The following is an 18545-nucleotide window of genomic DNA, read 5'->3' as shown; positions in this document are numbered from 1 at the left end:
CGCACCTGAAGGGGTAAATTGTGCGTATCATAGCCCCCTTTAAGAGATCAGGGGCTGCCAGGCAGCAGAGGGCAGACCCCCCTCCCTCCCCAGTTTGAATATCATTGGTGGCCAGTGTGCGCCCCCCCGGCCCCCCCTTCCTCCCTCTATTGTATCATTGGTGGCCAGTGTGCGGCCCCCCCCGGCCCCCGTCTATTGTATTAATATCATTGGTGGCCAGTGTGCGCCCCCCAGGCCCCCCCTCTATTGTGTTAATATCATTCGTGGCCAGTGTGTGGCCTCCCCCCCCCCCCGATCATTGGTGGCAGCGGAGAGTTCCGATCGGAGTCCCAGTTTAATCGCTGGGGCTCCGATCGGTAACCATGGCAACCAGGACGCTACTGCAGGCCTGGTTGCCATGGTTACTTAGCAATATAACAATATTAGAAGCATCATACTTACCTGCTGCGCTGTCTGTGACCGGCCGGGAGCTCCTCCTACTGGTAAGTGACAGGTCTGTGCGGCGCATTGCTTAATGATCTGTCACTTACCAGTAGGAGGAGCTCCCGGCCGGTCACAGACAGCGCAGCAGGTAAGTATGATGCTTCTAATATTGTAATAATGCTAAGTACCATGGCAACCAGGCCTGCAGTAACGTCCTGGTTGCCATGGTTACCGATCGGAGCCCCAGCGATTAAACTGGGACTCTGATCGGAACTCTCCGCTGCCACCAATGATCGGGGGGGGGGGGGGAGGCCGCACACTGGCCACCAATGATATTAACACAATAGAGAGGGGGCCGGGGGGGGCCGCACACTGGCCACCAATGATAATACAATAGAGGGAGGGAGGCGGGGCCGGAGGGGGCGCACACTGGCCACGAATGATATTACAATAGAGGGAGGGAGGTGGGGCCGGGGGGGCCGCACACTGGCCACCAATGATATTACAATAGAGGGAGGGGGGGCCAGGGGGGGGCCGCACTGGCCACCAATGAAATTAAAACTGGGGAGGGAGGGGGGTCTGCCCCCTCCTGCCTGGCAGCACCTGATCTCTTACAGGGGGCTAAGATAAGCACAATTAACCCCTCAGGTGTGTAACCTGAGGGGTTAATTGTGCGGATCACAGCTCCCTGTAAGAGATCGGGTGCTGCCAGTCAGCAGGGGGCAGTCATGTACCAGTTCGTAGTATATTCTAACTAGAAGTGTCCCCATCACTATGGGAACGCCTCTGTGTTAGAATATACTGTCGGATTTGAGTTTTCACGAAGTGAAAACTCAGCTCTGAAAAAGCTTTTATGCAGATCTTCGGATCCGTCTGCATGAAAGTAGCCTACGGCCACGGACCACGGACATGGATGCCAATCTTGTGTGCATCCGTGTTTTTTCACGGACCCATTGACTTGAATGGGTCCGTGAACCGTTGGCCGTGAAAAAAATAGGACAGGTCCTATTTTTTTCACGGCCAGGAAACACGGATCACGGATGCGGCTGCCAAACGGTGCATTTTCCGATTTTTCCAGGGACCCATTGAAAGTCAAAGGGTCAGCGAAAAAAAACGGAAAACAGCACAACGGCCACGGGTGCACACAACGGTAGTGTGCAGGAGGCCTAAGTCTTACCAGGCGTTATAATAGATAGGCGTGTTTATCTAGTTCACCTGCTTGTAATCATGGGATTGCTGCGCCAATGTCCTCCTCTGCCTCCTCTTCCTCCACCGTGTCCTCAGCCTTCACTGTAGGCACAGTCCAGAGTGGTTCTCTAGCATACCACCTATGCAAAGCACGGCATTGTCGTGTGGTTCTGCACCTTGTCAGCCTGGGCGAACGGAGTCACACCGGGAGGAACTTCTCCTTGTCATCAACCAAGAAATCATATTGTCACGGCCTTTGGTTTGCGCTGTGACACTGTTGCCACACTTGCGGTTACCGGCGGCAACGTGTTGCTGTGAGAGCATGCGGTGGCAGTGTCTCGGCCTTCTGGGTGATTGCCGTGACATGGTTGCCTCGCATGCTGTTGCCGGTGGTTACGTGGTTTTGTATGCTTGTGTGTGCACTTCCCCTTTAAGTTGTAGCCTCCCTCTGTCTGGTGCTGTAAGGGTTAACTCCCTGACTGGGTGTGGTCACTTGCCTTATATCTTCTGTGGTTTCCTGGCTGGAGTCAGTTGTACTTCAGCTGTTGTTGGTGCTGGAGCTCTGCTCCAGTCCGCTCCATCTGTCCAGTGAGGGCCATCTTTGTGGTCATCAATGTTATCCCGGTGTCTCCTTCCCTTTCTGTCCTTATTTGTATGGAGAGGGTTATGTTCAGGGTGTTTGTATGTCTAGTTTGGTGTTACATGTCTGGTCGTGTTTGGTGTCATGTTTACTAGATATTCCCCTGTCTCATGTTATTGCAGCTATGGGTGTCCTGGGTTCCTGTGTGGTTTGTGGTGTGTGCTGTGTCCTTTTATGTTGGTGTGGACATCAGCACTTGTGCACGGGTTCCAGTCAGTGTGTCTGTGGCAGGTAGGTGTGTTACTGGTTTCACTTACCTGCCATCTCCATATGCTGTATGTGTTCCCCTCTCCTTGCAGCCTCGACTCAGATTGAGACTCCTGTTCCTCCATTACTGGGATGAACAGGTCGTCTCTTCCCTGCTCCTTGGTGAGGGATTACCAGGCCAACTTAGGGTCTCTATGAATCCAGAGTATGAGTCGTCCTACCATCGGGGTCCGCTCATACGGTGAGGAGTCAGGGAGAGGATTAGGGACGCTGTAGGAGGTGACCTGCTCCCTTATTACTCCTTTTGGCCAGGCTGATCCCTTTTACCCTTTGACACCGCACGGAGGGGGGTTTCCCCCACTCTCCGACATGACAGTATGACCACACCCAGTCAGGGAGTTAACCCTTACAGCACCAGACAGAGGGAGGCTACAATTTAAAGGGGAAGTGCACACACAAGCATACAAAACCACGTAACCACCGGTAACAGCATGCGTGGCAACCATGTCACGGCAATCACCCAGAAGGCCGAGACCCTGCCACCGCATGCTGTCACAGCAACACGTTGCCGCGGGCAACCGCAAGTGTGGCAACAGTGTCACAGCACAAACCAAAGGCCGTGATACATATCCTGGCTGCCTCCCCACCAACTGGAGATAGGAACCATGATTACCGATAATGGGAAGAATATTCTGTTTTTGCTGCGTCAGGGAGGGCTGACCAATTCACCCTGCATGGAGCACGTCTTCAATCTGGTTGTCATCTGGTTCCTGAAGTCTTACACCCAACTTCAAGACGTCTTAAAAATGCCAAGAAAAGTGTGCATGCACTTCAGCCACTCTTACCGTGCAAAACATGCCCGCCTTGACCTGCAATGGCAGAATTCCCATACATCGCTTCATATGCAACGTTTCCACACACTAGAACTCCATGCTCCACATGCTGGACCAACTGTATGAGCAGAGGAAACCCATGACTGATTTCTTGATGATGCAGATGGACAGGACTACTCCCCAATGTAACTTTAGACTTTAGACTAGGGATCAGCGGCCTCCTGCACTCCTGCTGCTGTGAAACTACATCTCCCAGCATGAACACTGACTTGGCTGCTTTTATAACCCCTATAGAAGTGAAAGGAGGATTCTGGGAGTTGAAGTTTCAGAAAGCCTACGTGCGCCATCACCCATCCTCACGAAGGTCTAACCAGGAGGACCCTCTGAGCTCACACTCCACTGCCATGACTGATAAAGGGGGTGGGGGTGGGGCAGGAACACCACCAGCTCCATCAGCAGCAACTTAAAGGGGTTATCCAAAGTCTAATACATGACCCCCAATGCCAGGGCCCCTAATTTAGATTGTATTTACCCCGCTCCCCAGCACCCGCATCGCTCCTGATCCCCGCACGGCCACCGCTGCATCTCTCTGCTATGCTAGGGAGGCTCGTCCCTGTCGCGGCCTGCTATTGGCTGCTCCTCCCGCCGCCAGATGTTTTGATCTGTACAACGAGGAGATGTGGGTGCCAGGGAGCGTGGTATAAGTATAATCTGTATGAGGGGAAAGGGCATTGGGGGGCATGTTTTAGACTTTGGATAACCCCTTTAAGTCTTGAGTCTCTGATGAACAGTTTTCTTCAGCTGACTACTGAAGAAACCACCCAGCAGAAGCAGGACATGCAGCAGAACCTGAACCAGCAGGTGGTGGCATACTTGGACTGCAACCTGTCACCCCAGATCCAAGATACCCTGGACTACTGGCAGCCAAACTTAAATTGAGGCATCAACTGGCTGAGTTTGCCTTGGGATGAATCAGGCCTGGATCAACCAGGATTTCCAGACACCGCTGCCTGATGCAACAGACTAGATCATTCCGACAGTAATAAGCTGACTGTAGTGTGCTGCCACACTGGAACATTGTGACAAATGGCCCATTACTTCTTTGTGCTCACGTGCTGCTGCCACTATTCTGGTACTGCCACCCACCTGATGCCACATGTCTGCTGCCTCTACTGCCATCTGCTCCTACTGTGATCTGCCACTGCTGTTGCCCCCCAATCCCCACTTTGTTCCGGGTCCACTATTGTGACTCTTCATGCTGTTGCCACCCTCCCCACTCTCTTCTGGGGCCACTATTGTGACTTTTTATGCTGTTGCCACCCTCCTCACTCTGTTCTGGGGCCACTATTGTGACTATTTATGCTGTTGCCACCCTCCCCACTCTCTTGTGGGGCCACTATTGTGACTCTTTATGCTGTTGCCACCCTCCTCACTCTGTTCCTTGGCCACTATTGTGACTCTTCATGCTGTTGCCACCCTCACCAGTCTGTTATGGGGACACTAGTATCCCTGTCTGGTCGGGTTGACATCACAGTTTATTTTTGTATTCTTCTGATCCATCAGAAGAGCAGAAAAAAAAAACGGGTCCTGTCATTTGAGCGTCCATAAGGCCTCCATCACACGGTCATTATTTTGCATCAGGATTTGACCATGGTTTGGAAGCCGAAAGCAGGAGTGGGTCCAAAACACAGAAGACATGCAAATATTTCCATCACATTTTATCTCTGTTTTGGACCCACTCCTGTTTTTGCCTTATAAATACTAATCAAATGCTGACAACATGCTGAAGGCAGATGCTCAAAATTCAGGATCTGCCTTTTTTGGGCTATTCTGATGGATCAGAAGAAGGGAAAAATAAACAGTGATGTGAACACAGCCTTACTGCTGACACCCTCTGCACTGTCATGGGGCCACTACTGGAATCTTGGGCCACTGCACGGTTCTGTCCACGCCAATAAATTAGACCTGATGCTAACATTGACCTTTAAGGCTGAGTTCACACTTCAGTTATTTGATCAGCTATTTCCATCAGTTTTTGTGAGCCACATTCAGGAGCCAAGCCTACTCTTAGATTAGGTATTATAAATTGATTTACACCTGTTTTGTGGGTTTGACTCACACCTGCTTTTGGCTGACAATAAATTATGAGAATAACTGACGTGTGAACTGAGCCAAATAGTGACACACAGTCATTCTACAGCTAACAGAAGGGATTCAAAAGTATGTGTTTGCAGTGCCGCAACGTGGATTAAAAGAACCTTTTTTTCCTCCACTACTTTATTGCCACTGCCTCCATATCCTTATTTTGTTCCACTAAAGAGTCATTGGGACACCTGCAGGGGCACGCAGCGTTTTTTGTTTTGTTTTGTGTTTGCTTTACTGAAGGCTGCTGTATGTTTATCTTTTGGTTTAGCTAGGGGTTAGTTAGGACTGTTGGCGGCCTGCACGATGATATGCACGTCCATATATGTGACCTGCCTGTCATCCTGACGCACAGTAACTGTTTCACTACCAGAAAGGACTAGCTATACATGTTGCTGCACTGCACAGTGATGTACCATGAGATACATTCTCCCTAAAGTTTAACTGCAGGCTGGGATAAACCTGATTTAATGCACTTCATGATGAATTAATTCGTAGCAAAGAAAATTTCTTGGAGAAATTTGGTGAAGCGGCTGAATTGAATTTGTGAAAACTTTGCTCTTCTCTATGTATAATGGAAAGATCTTCACCTGTTCTTTGTTTGGAGCCGCACCTGGTTCTGGCTCAAAATCACGAGCCCTTAGTCATGGTACATGTCATAACTCCACATATACTCCATCTCTTTCCAAATCATTGTAAGAAAGGTAGATCAGTATATTGGCAGCATTAAATAAATACAAGAAAAAAAATCCAGATCACGCCAATGTTGAACATCCCACTGTGAATTCAGTTTATTTCGCAGGTACAGCAGTAAAGAGAGGCTCCAGTGGATGAAAACAGCGAGAGCGGCTCGTGCAGTAAAAGAGATAGTATGTACATTTCACAATAACAGGCTCATGGCGTATGTGGAGGGTTATTATATACATCAAGGAGCGAGACACGAAAGAACACCATGGGTACGATTGTCAGACAAGTGGAATACAAGACACAATAAAATCCTATCTGGGCTGATTCAGGCAAAGAGCGGATGACACTGCGCAAACAGCAAAATATTCAGCGAGACACCCAGCATTTACTGAGTGCAGAAGAAGGAGGAGCGACTTGTATCAGCTTCTTAGAAATAAGGCAGAACTAGACTAGTGGTTAGTAAATCCCCCCTGAGACATAGTCCTAGTACACAGGCGCCATCACTTCTATGCTGAGCTCAGTCTCTGGCAATGATCATGCCACTGCTATGTGGTACCAGCCTAGGCTTCCCACAAGGGCATAACCTGACTTGGGGTAGCTGGATTCTTAATAATGGTTGCCCAAATTCCCTTTAGATGATGGGATTAAAAGTGGATATGGCATTTCTTGGGCCCCCATTGCATTTCTTGGGCCCCCCTATTGCACTGCTAAGCTCCTCCCCATTGTACATCTAAGCTCCACCCACATTGGCCTGCTAAGCCCCACTCAGTAGTGTAGCCTGGGCACTTCTGCTTCTGCTCTACAGATGGGAAGGACTCCTTCCCCTGGGTTCCTATGCAGCTAGAATATTCCTTTCAGCCAACAATTTGTGGCCAGTAGGAGGCCCCCTTGCTCTCTGGAGCCCTGAGCATTTTCATGGTTTGTGTAGTAGTAAAATCTGCCCATGGATGGGCTACTAGTGGCAATTGAAGGCCCACATTTCAAGGGTGTTTTCTTCTTTTCTTCATTTCTTCTGTGTGGTCCTCCTTGCATACCCTTTAAATGGCCACCACTGTGTAAACAATTGGTACACTTTAAGGCTGGGGCCACATGGTGACTCGAAATCAAAAAGATTTACTATTTGGCTGTAAAAACACAACCAAATCACTGACAGGTCACATGCAATCATAGTCACAAGTGGCTTAGGGCTCATGCACACAAACATTGCCTGTTTTGCGGTCTGCAAATTGCAGAACCGCAAAACATGGATATCGGCTGTATTCGTTCCGCATTTTGCAGAACGGAGCGTCCGGCCCATAATAGAACAGTAATACAAGAAGAGGACATGCTCTATATTTTTGGGGATGCCACACAACGTATATATGGATACGGACAGCACGCGGTCCGCTGTCCGCATTTTTTGCCACCCCATTGAAGTTAATAGGTCCACATGTGACCCGTGATGAAAATGCGGATCGGATGTAGACCAAAAATATGTTTGTGTGCATAAGCCCTTACATTGTGGTCTATGATGGAGAAGTCGCATGGGACTTGGGACCAAAAATGCAGCAGGCCTGATTTTTGGGCAGCAGTCTTGTCACGGCCGCAACCACATTGACAATCCTTTGATGCCCAAACTTTAAGCAGGATGTAGTAGATGGCAATTATTTTTTAAGAAATTTCTAGAAAATATTTTATATGTTTTTTTTTTTTACGAGCCACATGGTCAGTTTGTCCCATGCATTAAGATACCGAGAGCAGAAACATGTGATGTAAACTTTTACTACAAAAGCAAGTGCGTGCAGAACACTTCCGGTTTGGTCCCAAAAGCTTGTAAACAGTAATCTGTATTATTGAGATTTCTCCTTCATATGCACCATACTACTGTACCTTCCTATGTCACGTGTGTTTCTACACACATACATGCATGCATGCATATACACATGTCACCGCCTTTCAGATTATTACATAGTGTATTATAATGCATGTGTACAATGTGTTCCATTTATTATTAGAGTGAAAATATGGAATCAAAGTCAACCTGCCTTAAAAACAGTGATGAACATAGAAGAGCCCTTTAGGGGCCACAGCAGTAGTCAAAATGGACCCTCACGGTGCTGCGTTGTGTCCTACAGGACAAGGCTCTGTTTTTTATTGCCTCCACACCCTCTATGTGACCCTTGAACCAACTCACCACCCTCTGACTTAGGTACAATGCAGTTCCTCTGGAGAGGAGTGTTCTGCCCAAGTTCTAGAAAAGTGCATAGAAGTAACCAAGGATGGGCCCCTTCTTTTTAAGGGCTTCATAGTAACCACATGGTCTGCCCATGCCTAAAGAGGCTCTCTGCTTTGGACAATCACTATTGTCCAGGTCTCATAGTGATTTTGCAATGGCGACCTTCCTTCTTAGAGTATGCTCTTGTCTCCGAGTGATCTCAACATGCCACTTCTGTTAAGGATGTATTCACATATGATGGTAATGTGCAGTAGAAAGCAATATTGACTTACATATCTTGCGTCTAATGTATAGATATAGAAAAAATGTTGGGACAAGATCCTGGAATATCTATATATATATATACTGTATATAAATGAATTTCTGTTGTCTGTTCTTTATTTACGGCCAAACGAATGGAACAATCTGCACCATATTTGGCACATAGGTGCTTCTGAAGGTTTTAGACGGGATTTCAGCTCTCTAGTACGTAATGTTCTTGAGATATTTACAATAAACAAATCATAATAAAAAAGGTAATATTCCATCATCACATGACCCATATTAGCCAATAGAAGCTCACAGGTCCTTCATTCTTAGCCTCACGACATACACACAGTTTTACGCCAGGTTTCCATAACAACTCACTTTTGTTTTACACAGGGTTTCCATAAAAACCCAGCCATTTTTCGTCACTGTTATGGGGGCGCTGTGGAGGTAACTGTTATGGGGGTGCTGTGGATGTCACTATTATAGGAGCACTGTTAATGTCACTTATGGGGACACTGCTGATGTCACTGTTATGGAGGGCACTGTGGAGGTCACTGTTATGGGCCACTGTGGGTGGCATTAGTGGGCACTGTGGATGTCACTGTTATGGGGGGCACTGTGGATGTCACTGTTATGGGGTGCACTGTGGATGACGCTGTTATGGGGGGCACTGAGGATGACGCTGTTATGGGGGGCACTGAGGATGTCACTGTTATGGGAGCATTGTTGATGTCACTTATGGGGACACTGCGGATGTCACTGTTATGGGAGGTTCTGTGGATGTTACTGTTATGGGGCCACTGGTGGATGTTACTATTATGTGGCCACTTGTGGATATCACAGTTATAAGGGCATTGTGGATGACACTGTTATGGGGGGCACTGTGGATGTCACTGTGATGGGGGGCACTGTGGATGACACTGTTATAGGGGCACTGTGGATGTCACTGTTATAGGGGCACTGTGGATGTCACTGTTATGGGGGGCACTGTGGATGACACTGTTATGGGGCACTGTGGATGACACTGTTATGGGGCACTGTGGATGTCACTGTTATGGGGGGCACTGTGGATGACACTGTTATGGGGGGCACTGTGGATGACACTGTTATAGGGGCACTGTGGATGTCACTGTTATGGGGGGCACTGTGGATGTCACTGTTATGGGGGGCACTGTGGATGTCACTGTTATGGGGGGCACTGTGGATGACACTCTTGTGGGGGCACTGTGGATGTCACTGTTATGGGGGGCACTGTGGAAGACACTGTTATGGGGGGCACTGATGATATCTTTTAACTGCACACAACAAACAAAATAGACCCATGTGAAGCTGGGTAATTCTGCCAGTTTTAAATATAAATGATGATTGTCAAATAAAATATCTTTGTACAAAATGTGTGTGTTGGCGGGATGGTATCACTGGGCAGCACAGTCTTTTTGTTGGGTTAAGGAGGTTTGTGAAGATGATGCCCCCTGATATTTCTGTTCATGAATGGTGAAGTCCAATCCTTGAAGATGCACAGGACTTATTTCCACCTATTGCTTATGTTGCCCCGCCCCTGCTTAACGACTGTAAACAGCAAACTGATAAATTCAATATAATAGTTTTGTCACTGTAATTTCCTTCTGAATAGAAAACTGCAGCTTATCCTCCTGTCAATGAAAGCCACATCTTCTCCCTCTGAACAGGGGAGTGGTTATTGATTGCTCAAGATGGTTTGGAGCGGGAGGTGAGAACTAGCACTTGAGGACTTTCCAGGGATTTAACTACAGAGGGTGCAGATACATCTGAGCACTGAAGCCTTAGGGGACCCAATAGGGCTCCATCCCATATGAGAAGACAAGTATTGGTAATGGTACATGGCAGGTCAGGGGCTCTGTTAAAGGCTTTGCATCAGGGCCCAGAATCTCAAGTTAGATCCCTAGATGTACATCAGGTGCATGAGTTTTTTTTTTTTCTTAAGGGGCTCTTTTTGTGTATCTAAACCTTTTAAGTTCCTATATGTCTAAGTGCTATAACCAAAGTAACCTACTGACATCACCATGAAGAGAGCAGGTCTATAATAAACAAGGTAATAAACAAGAAGATTAAAATGGTAACTGCTGCTCTACAGAATTCCTATAAGCATGTCATAGTGACTTACTGATTCTTATTATTGCGCCATTTTTGTCAGGGCAGACCCTTGGCAGCCATGTTGTAACTTTCACCACTTTCACATAACTAAAATAAATACATTGCACTATTAAATACTCCAAAAATAAACTTAAAAACCCCCCACAAAACCAGTAATGTCGTTGTTGATGGAGTCTGTCAAGAAGCCAGCTAAGTAGTGGACGATTATAAAAATGTATTTTTTAAAGAGCTGAGCAAGTATCTGTCCCAAGAGTCAGTGAACATGCTGTGTTGTAAGGGCCCAGGCAGTACAAATCCCCTATAAAAGACACCTCAGGAATAAAGATCCCCTTAAGACTCTTGAGTCCATACTTAGCAGTAGTAGATGTAGCTCCCTACGCCTGCCCCAGCCTGGAGAGCAAAGGAGCCGGTGTACCTTATGTGACAGAACAGTTTCATGAACCAGATGATCAAGACTCTGCCTTCTCTTTTTCCTTCTTTTTGCCTTTCTTTAGGAATGATGGGGTGCGGAACTTCTTTTTCTTTTTTGAAGGTGATTTAGTGGGGGAACCTTCTGGAGAGGCATTGGGCACTGTCTCGTTTTTCCCCTTAGGGGTTTCTGGGACTTTTGGAGGTGTCTCATCCTGAGGAGGTTGATCCTCCTCCTTGCCGTTTAGCACCACAGCTGGTTGGACCTTCTCTTCTGTGACTTTAGCAGATTCCGGCACTGACTCCTCCTTTTCTGCTTCTTTGGAAAGACACACACAAAAAATATGAGAGTTAATTAATGCCAACCATTTCTACTTCTTCTAATATCAACCGGCAAGATGGATTAAGTTAGTTAACAACCAATATGGCAGCCATTACAGCTTCCATAGGGGTTGCCATTTTTCCAGATTCTTGAATGGGACCTCTAGTTATACAACAGTACTGGAGCCGGGGATGGATTGGGCAGATTTAGCAGGAGAGCAGTGTGACAGTCCACATGGATTGGTTGTCCGTCAGATTCCCAGGAACAGAACATGACTAACGGAGATTTTAGCAGCTTTACACAGGACAACTCAAGACTTGTTATTATAAAAAGCATACTGCTCAATACATGTGCAAGAAAGGTTCCTTTATTGTGCTCTTGTGTGGAGGTATTACTGACTGAAGTCCCTATGACAACACTTCCTAGGGATGCTGGAGTTGTAGGAATATGGTATTTTCATATCAGTAAAGAGACCGTTGATAGTTCACCTTTAAGTTCAGAAGCTGCCAGACAGCAGTTTTTTCTGTCCTGCAGTTTGTCTACTAAGAGGTGGACACCAAGACGTAAATATGATGGATCCCATTATAGTCAACAGGGTCCATCGGGCACTGTTGGTTTCTGTCATGTAGCGTAACCAGTAACTGACTTTATTTTCATTGTTCTGATGCTAATATGGAGCAGAACATCTGAAATCCCAATGCAGATGTCAACTGGACCTTAACCCAGAGCCCATGATGCTTCTGTTGTTCAGACGGTTCCTGGCACAATCAGCCTGATGAAGATGCCAGCCTGGTACTGAAATGCGTTGCAATAAAAAGTTTCAAAATGTCTTTCATGATGTCTTTATTTGGTATTATATTATGAAGTTCTTACTATGTGCATCGCCCATGGGCCACTCTGAGGAGCCTCTTCTCTGTTACTGGCACCTGTCCCACCGAGCCACAAATATTGTGAACCAAAATTGTAGATGTGCTTGCAGGGAATCAGGAAAGGCCTTTCTCAAACTTTTTCTACAAAATGATCTAGATGGTCACCATACACTGCAACTGAAGCATTAAAGGGAATCTGTCACCAGGAAAATCTCTGTTACACCAGGTACAATGCCTTGTAGAGCTACCTCAGCTGAATGCAATGATACTTTCACTTAGAGATCTGTTGCTTCATTCTGGAGAAAAAGTACTTTGAATCTATGTGCAAATGAGCAGTTAAGTGCATCAAGGGCGGACCCAAGCCACTCTGTGCACTCTTGCTCCTCCTGCTTCCTCTGCCAGCCCCTCCCTCTCTTTTTTGGTTGACAGGTCAAGGTGAGATGACTGTGCAGGAACCTGTTCCTGATAATCAAGTGGGAGGTTGAGCAAGGATACATAGAATGGCTTGGGCCCGCCCTCAGTGCACTTTAAGTGTGTGCGGATACATTTTATTGAATCTCAATGGCTATACAAACATTTTAATTTTATGTAGTTACAAAATTATCCAAATACAGGTGCTGGTTTGAAAAAGCTAGAATATTTTTTTTGTGGCAAAACCCCTTTAACTGTTAATTTGCATATGGTTTAAAAATACTTTTTCTCCAGAATGAAGAAGCGGATCGCTAATTCAAAGGTATCACTACCTTCAGCTGAGCTAGCCTGGTCTGGTCTAAAGCTTATTGCAAACGAACGCGTGCGCATTTGCGGATCCGCAATACACAGGCACCGTTCTGTGTGCATTCCACATCATGGATGCGGACCCATTCACTTCAATAGGTCCGCAAATCCGGAGATGCGGAATAGAAGCACGGAACGGAACCCTACGGAAGCAGTACGGAGTGCTTCCGTGGGGTTTCGTCCTGTACTTCCGTTCCGCAAAAAGATAGAACATGTTCTATCTTTTTGCGGAACAGCCGGATCGCGGACCCATTAAAGTGAACGGGTCCGCGATCTGCTGCAGCTGCCCTACGGTGGGTGTTCGTGCATTGCGGGCCGCAGCACGGCCACGGGGCACACACGTTCGTGTGCAAGAGGCCTAACAGTCAGTTTCCTAAACACAGTCTATTACAGTTTTAGCAGGAAGCGTTCCCTGGTTTCTGTCAAACCTAGACCGGCCTATGCATGTGGTGTGCCAGGTGATTAACCATGGTTCATCCCTCTGCATAATAGGTTACTATTGCTCCACAGCCCAACCTGCTGTAAAGGAGTTTTCTGGGATTTTAATATTGATGGTTTATCCTCAGGATAGGTCATTAATATCAAACCGGCGGGGGTCCGAGCACCGAGCACCCCCACCAATCAGCTGGTTGAAGGAAAGGCCATGCTCCGTGGGAGCGAAGCCTTCCCTTTATTGTTTACCTGCTCGCAGTCTCAACCGCAGCATCAAGCAGGAGTAATTACAAGCCGTCCCTTTCACTTCTATGGACGGCTCTGTAGTATACACTTGAATAGGAAGGAGCTGTCCCATAGAAGTGAATGGGACGTCTTGTAATGACACCTGCTCACCGCGGCGATGTCGACCGCAAGTAGGTAAACAATAAGGGGAAGGCTGCGCTCACACAGAGCACAGCCCTCTCTTCAACCAACTGATAGGTGGGGGGCGCCGGGTGTCGGACCCCAGCCGATCTGATATTGATGACCTATCCTGAGGATAGGCCATCAATATAGAAATCCCAGAAAACCCCTTAAATCATGTCCAGCTGACGCTTGGCATTGAGCGCGGTGATCTTACAGTCTTCTGTGGCTGCTTGACTGAGGTAGCCCCATCCATAAAGCTTAGGGTGAACAATTCCTATGCTGATGTTGTTTCTGGGGTAGTCTGGAACTTGGTAGTGAGTTATGCAATGGGAGCCGGTGGTTTTCATGCTGCTATAGGCCCTTCAGCAGTCCTGTCCTGTAAGCATGTCCCGTGACTGAGCCGGAGTTGCCCTCAGCACTTATAACTGACCAGGGCAGCTATAGCAAAGCAGAAATTTAGCAAGCTGATGTTTTGCAAAGGTGGCATCCTGGAATGGTGCCCTGTTCAACATCGTGCACATGAACCTTACAGTCCCATTGAAGTTCATAACTCACAGTGCAACACACTAGAACAATGAACCAGCAGGGGCTACCGGGAGCTGTGAGCTCAGAAAAAAAAAAAAAGAGTCCAGCAGAAGTGTGAATGCAGCTCTGGAAGTGCATAAGTGTGATGTATCTCACTATTAACCCTTTAGAGATACAAAAAGTATTTGTAAAGTTATTAACTGTAAAGTGCCGTACACATGTGAAGACACTTTAGTGCTAATACGAAAATAACCACCATTTCAAGCCCCATTTTCAAAGCACGCAGCTAGAAGTACCGTATACACACCACGACTCCGAGTTAATCAGTGTTATTGCCGATCCGGCTGTTAGTTCAAAAGGAATGCATTAGTCTTTCTGTGCCTGCGGCATTAGACATCACATCACAACAACATGCATTTGTAGGAGGCTCCTGTCTGAAGAAAATGTAATGCACTTACTGTCCTCCAAAGTACAGTCAAAAGGAAACAGTATAGGCATGGGAAGTGATGTGCTGTTAGAAGGGGCTCCATACACTGAAAACAAATTTGGGTACCAGGCAATAAAAATATTTCCCATATTATATGCAATGTAACCAGTGTGATAACTGGAGAATCGTGTTTAATTTGTAAAGATAGATAGATAAAGACAGATAATAGATAGATAGAAAGATACATAGATACATTCCTTAACACTGCAACACCAAGAAGGAAAAGTTGTAGAATTATGGAAATCATAGGATCGATAGATATGTTAATGATGGTTGTCTGAGGAATGCACTGCCATGCTAAATGCACTTAGTCACGCAAAACATCAAGATCTGCTGCTGGCAGACCTCTTTGCAATTGCCGACCAATGATGTCCCAGATGTGCTTGATGGGAGACAAGACAAGATCTGCTGCAGGCTGTGGTAGCATATTTAGACCTCACAGGCTGCTCACAGTAGCTCGAGCAACATTTAGCCTGGTGTTGGCGTGTTGAAAAACGGCTTCTGGGACACTTTTGAAAAATGGTTGTACAACTGGTTCCACAACCAAATCAATATAATGCTCAGTGTACCTGAAAAGAAGACTAGAGGATCACCACACACTATAATCCTGGCAGTAGGGCCGGTATGATGGTCCCTTGTGAAGGGCCCTTCTTGGTGTTGCCTACATGGTCTCCAGTCCAATCTCCGGCTATCACTGTGGGACAAAAGTGGGACTCATCACTGAAGAAGATAGACCTCCATTCCAGCCCCCATTGCCGTCTTTCTGTCCACCATGATAGCCTTTAAGAGCGGTGGCGTGAGGTCAATGGAACTCCAGTAGCTGGAGGTCTGGCTTGTAGTCCAATGTCATATAAAATCATTCTGATTGTTTGTGTAGACACAGTTTGCCACCCAAGGCACTAGGCTTGGGATGTGATGTCCAATTTCACTTGCAGTACATAATGTATAACTATGAGTCATTCTTCTATTCAGACAATAAATCCCTGCAGAGGTTCATCGCTGTGCACCTCTTGCTGTCATTCCAGTTCGTCGTTATTCTCCCAACAACCAGGACATGCAACATTAAACAGTGCTGACATCTTGGCCTAGGCACCTAGCGATTGGCAAGTGGTGATAACTGGCACGTCAATGAACAGGAGGCATTTCAATCTTCCCACATGACTTTTTGTGATTTCACTTGGCTAAAAAAAAAAATTGCTTTGAATCTGGCTTTTAATGTCTCTCGCACGTTACAGATTGGAGCTAGGGGCTGGAAAATTTGATCATCTGTGGATCTTAGCGACACCTGTAATTTTCTCGATTTACATGACATTATGGCTTATCCTTCTTGGTGTAGCAATTTCAATGTTGAGGATTATAGATAATAGATAGATAGATAGATAGATAGATAGATAGATAGATAGATAGATATTGTCTTGCATGGTAACCAAATATTTGTGTCTTAACATAGGTGATTATTTGGGGAGCAGAAGCATAAGGGGTAAAAAACAACAAGCCAGGGTGTCTATACTTACTACAGAGACAGGTATTCAGAGTCTGAGGTGACTCCTGCCATGAGACAGCACATGGAAAGAGAAGGGAAACATTGTGGCGACACACACACACACAACACAATGACAATGTATGATCACAATGAGTACAGATAAAGCTTAGGGAGATAAAAAGAGACAGGTAAGGATCAATTCCTATGGAGTCGGAGTAATGTTCAGACTTTGCATGTTCACATGAAGACCATATAGTCTGATAGGAACCTATACACCAGCTTGTATAACCAGAGTGGAAGGAGAAGCCACGTGTCACCTGGTCAGTGTGGTTTAGTGACATATTCATCTATCCTAATAATCTAGAGTTGAATTAAGCAAAACTCACTAAATTTGCTAAGAAAACCTCACTTCCGATCACCAGTGCTGGTATGCACAACATGGATCATACCCGACCAACTATGAGGTTGTAACCATAAGTAATGCACCGTCCACGTGATGACATTGGCCGTAATTGCTGATCTTTACTGAATATAATACGTGAAGGAACTTACCTTCAGAGGACTTGGAAGGAGACACGGTCACAGTTGTTGTCTTTGTTGGACTCCTTACAGGAGAAGTAGGAGGTGTCACCAGTGATGGTTGGGTGTCCTCATCTGCAGCTTCTTTGTCTGTTCACATTTATGTAATAACAGATATCACATTTTAATTATGTAGAACATTATTACAGTGTACCCCCAAATGGTGCCATTCAGAAAAACCCGGTTTTTCCGGCGTTTCGGCGTGCCTTCGTCAGGGGGCCGGTATGATGGTCCTGAAGAAGGCACGCTGAAAAGGGCGTCTGGGTAGCGCCATCCTGGTTTAGGTACACTGAGCTCTGTAGGTGAGTCTCTCCCTTGGTTCCTGGTTATTATCTTTTTGCCGTCAGCAATCTATATATTTCTTGTCCCTGTTTTATGGTCAGTACATCTTGTTGTGACACTGTTTTTTGGACTGCTGGGAACATTTTTGGAGACTTTTTGTCCCTTAGGCCTCATGCACACGACCGTTGTGTGCACCCGTGGCCGTTGTGCCGTTTTCCGTTTTTTTTCGCGGACCCATTGACTTTCAATGGGTCCGTGGAAAAATCGGAAAATGCACCGTTTTGCAGCCGCATCCGTGATCCGTGTTTCCTGGCCGTGAAAAAAATATGACCTGTCCTATTTTTTTCACGGCCAACGGTTCACGGACCCATTCAAGTCAATGGGTCCGTGAAAGAACACGGATGCACACAAGATTGGCATCCGTGTCCGTGATCCGTGGCCGTAGGTTAGTTTTTATACAGACGGATCCGAAGATCCGTCTGCATAAAAGCTTTTTCATAGCTGAGTTTTCACTTCGTGAAAACTCAGAACCGACAGTATATTCTAACACAGAGGCGTTCCCATGGTGATGGGGACGCTTCAGGTTAGAATATACTAACAGAACTGTGTACATGACTGCCCCCTGCTGCCTGGAAGGTGCTGCCAGGCAGCAGGGGGCAGCCCCCCCCCCCTGTAGTTAACACATTGGTGGCCAGTGTGGCCGGCCCCCCCCTCCCTCCCCTGTAGTTAACTCATTGGTGGCCAGTGCGGCCGGCCCCCCCCTCCCCTGTAGTTAACTCATTGGTGGCCAGTGGGGCCCCCCCCTCCCCTGTAGTTAACTCATTGTGGCCAGTGGGCCCCCCCCTCCCCTGTAGTTAACTCATTGGTGGCCAGTGCGGCCGGCCCCCCTCCCTCCCCTGTAGTTAACTCGTTGGTGGCCAGTGGGCCCCCCCTCCCTCCCCTGTAGTTAACTCGTTGGTGGCCAGTGGGCCTTCTCCCCTCCCTCCCCCTCCTAATTAAAATCTCCCCCCTATCATTGGTGGCAGCGGAGTGTACCGATCGGAGTCCCAGTTTAATCGCTGGGGCTCCGATCGGTAACCATGGCAACCATGACGCTACTGCAGTCCCGGTTGCCATGGTTACTTAGCAATTTGTAGAACCATTATACTTACCTGCGAGCTGCGATGGTCTGCGTCCGGTCGGGAGCTCCTCCTACTGGTAAGTGACAGGTCCGGCCGAGAGCTCCTCCTACTGGTAAGTGACAGGTCACGGATCAC

General features: G+C 47.0%; 1 protein-coding gene across 5 annotated transcripts in view; it reads right to left on the bottom strand.

Moving 5' to 3' along the window:
• Positions 1-9808: 9808 nt before the first annotated feature.
• Positions 9809-18545, bottom strand: part of ADD2 (adducin 2) — a 64007-nt gene continuing 55270 nt past the window's right edge. For 4 of the 5 annotated variants that reach the window (XM_040414419.1, XM_040414420.1, XM_040414418.1 and 1 more), the window contains 2 exons: positions 16981-17097; positions 9809-11444 (listed from right to left, as the gene is read on the bottom strand). In XM_040414419.1, the coding sequence (XP_040270353.1) occupies positions 11167-11444; positions 16981-17097 (395 nt within the window). In that variant the 3' untranslated portion in view covers positions 9809-11166. Of the gene's footprint in view, positions 11445-16459; positions 16494-16980; positions 17098-18545 lie in introns of all 5 variants that reach the window. The other variant, XM_040414422.1, reaches the window with a different exon arrangement.

This window comes from Bufo bufo, chromosome 1 (genome assembly GCF_905171765.1).
Source record: "Bufo bufo chromosome 1, aBufBuf1.1, whole genome shotgun sequence".
Classification (NCBI taxonomy): Eukaryota; Metazoa; Chordata; class Amphibia; order Anura; family Bufonidae; genus Bufo; species Bufo bufo.
Note: the sequence above shows the minus strand (reverse complement) of the source record. Positions and strands in the feature narration are given on the sequence as shown.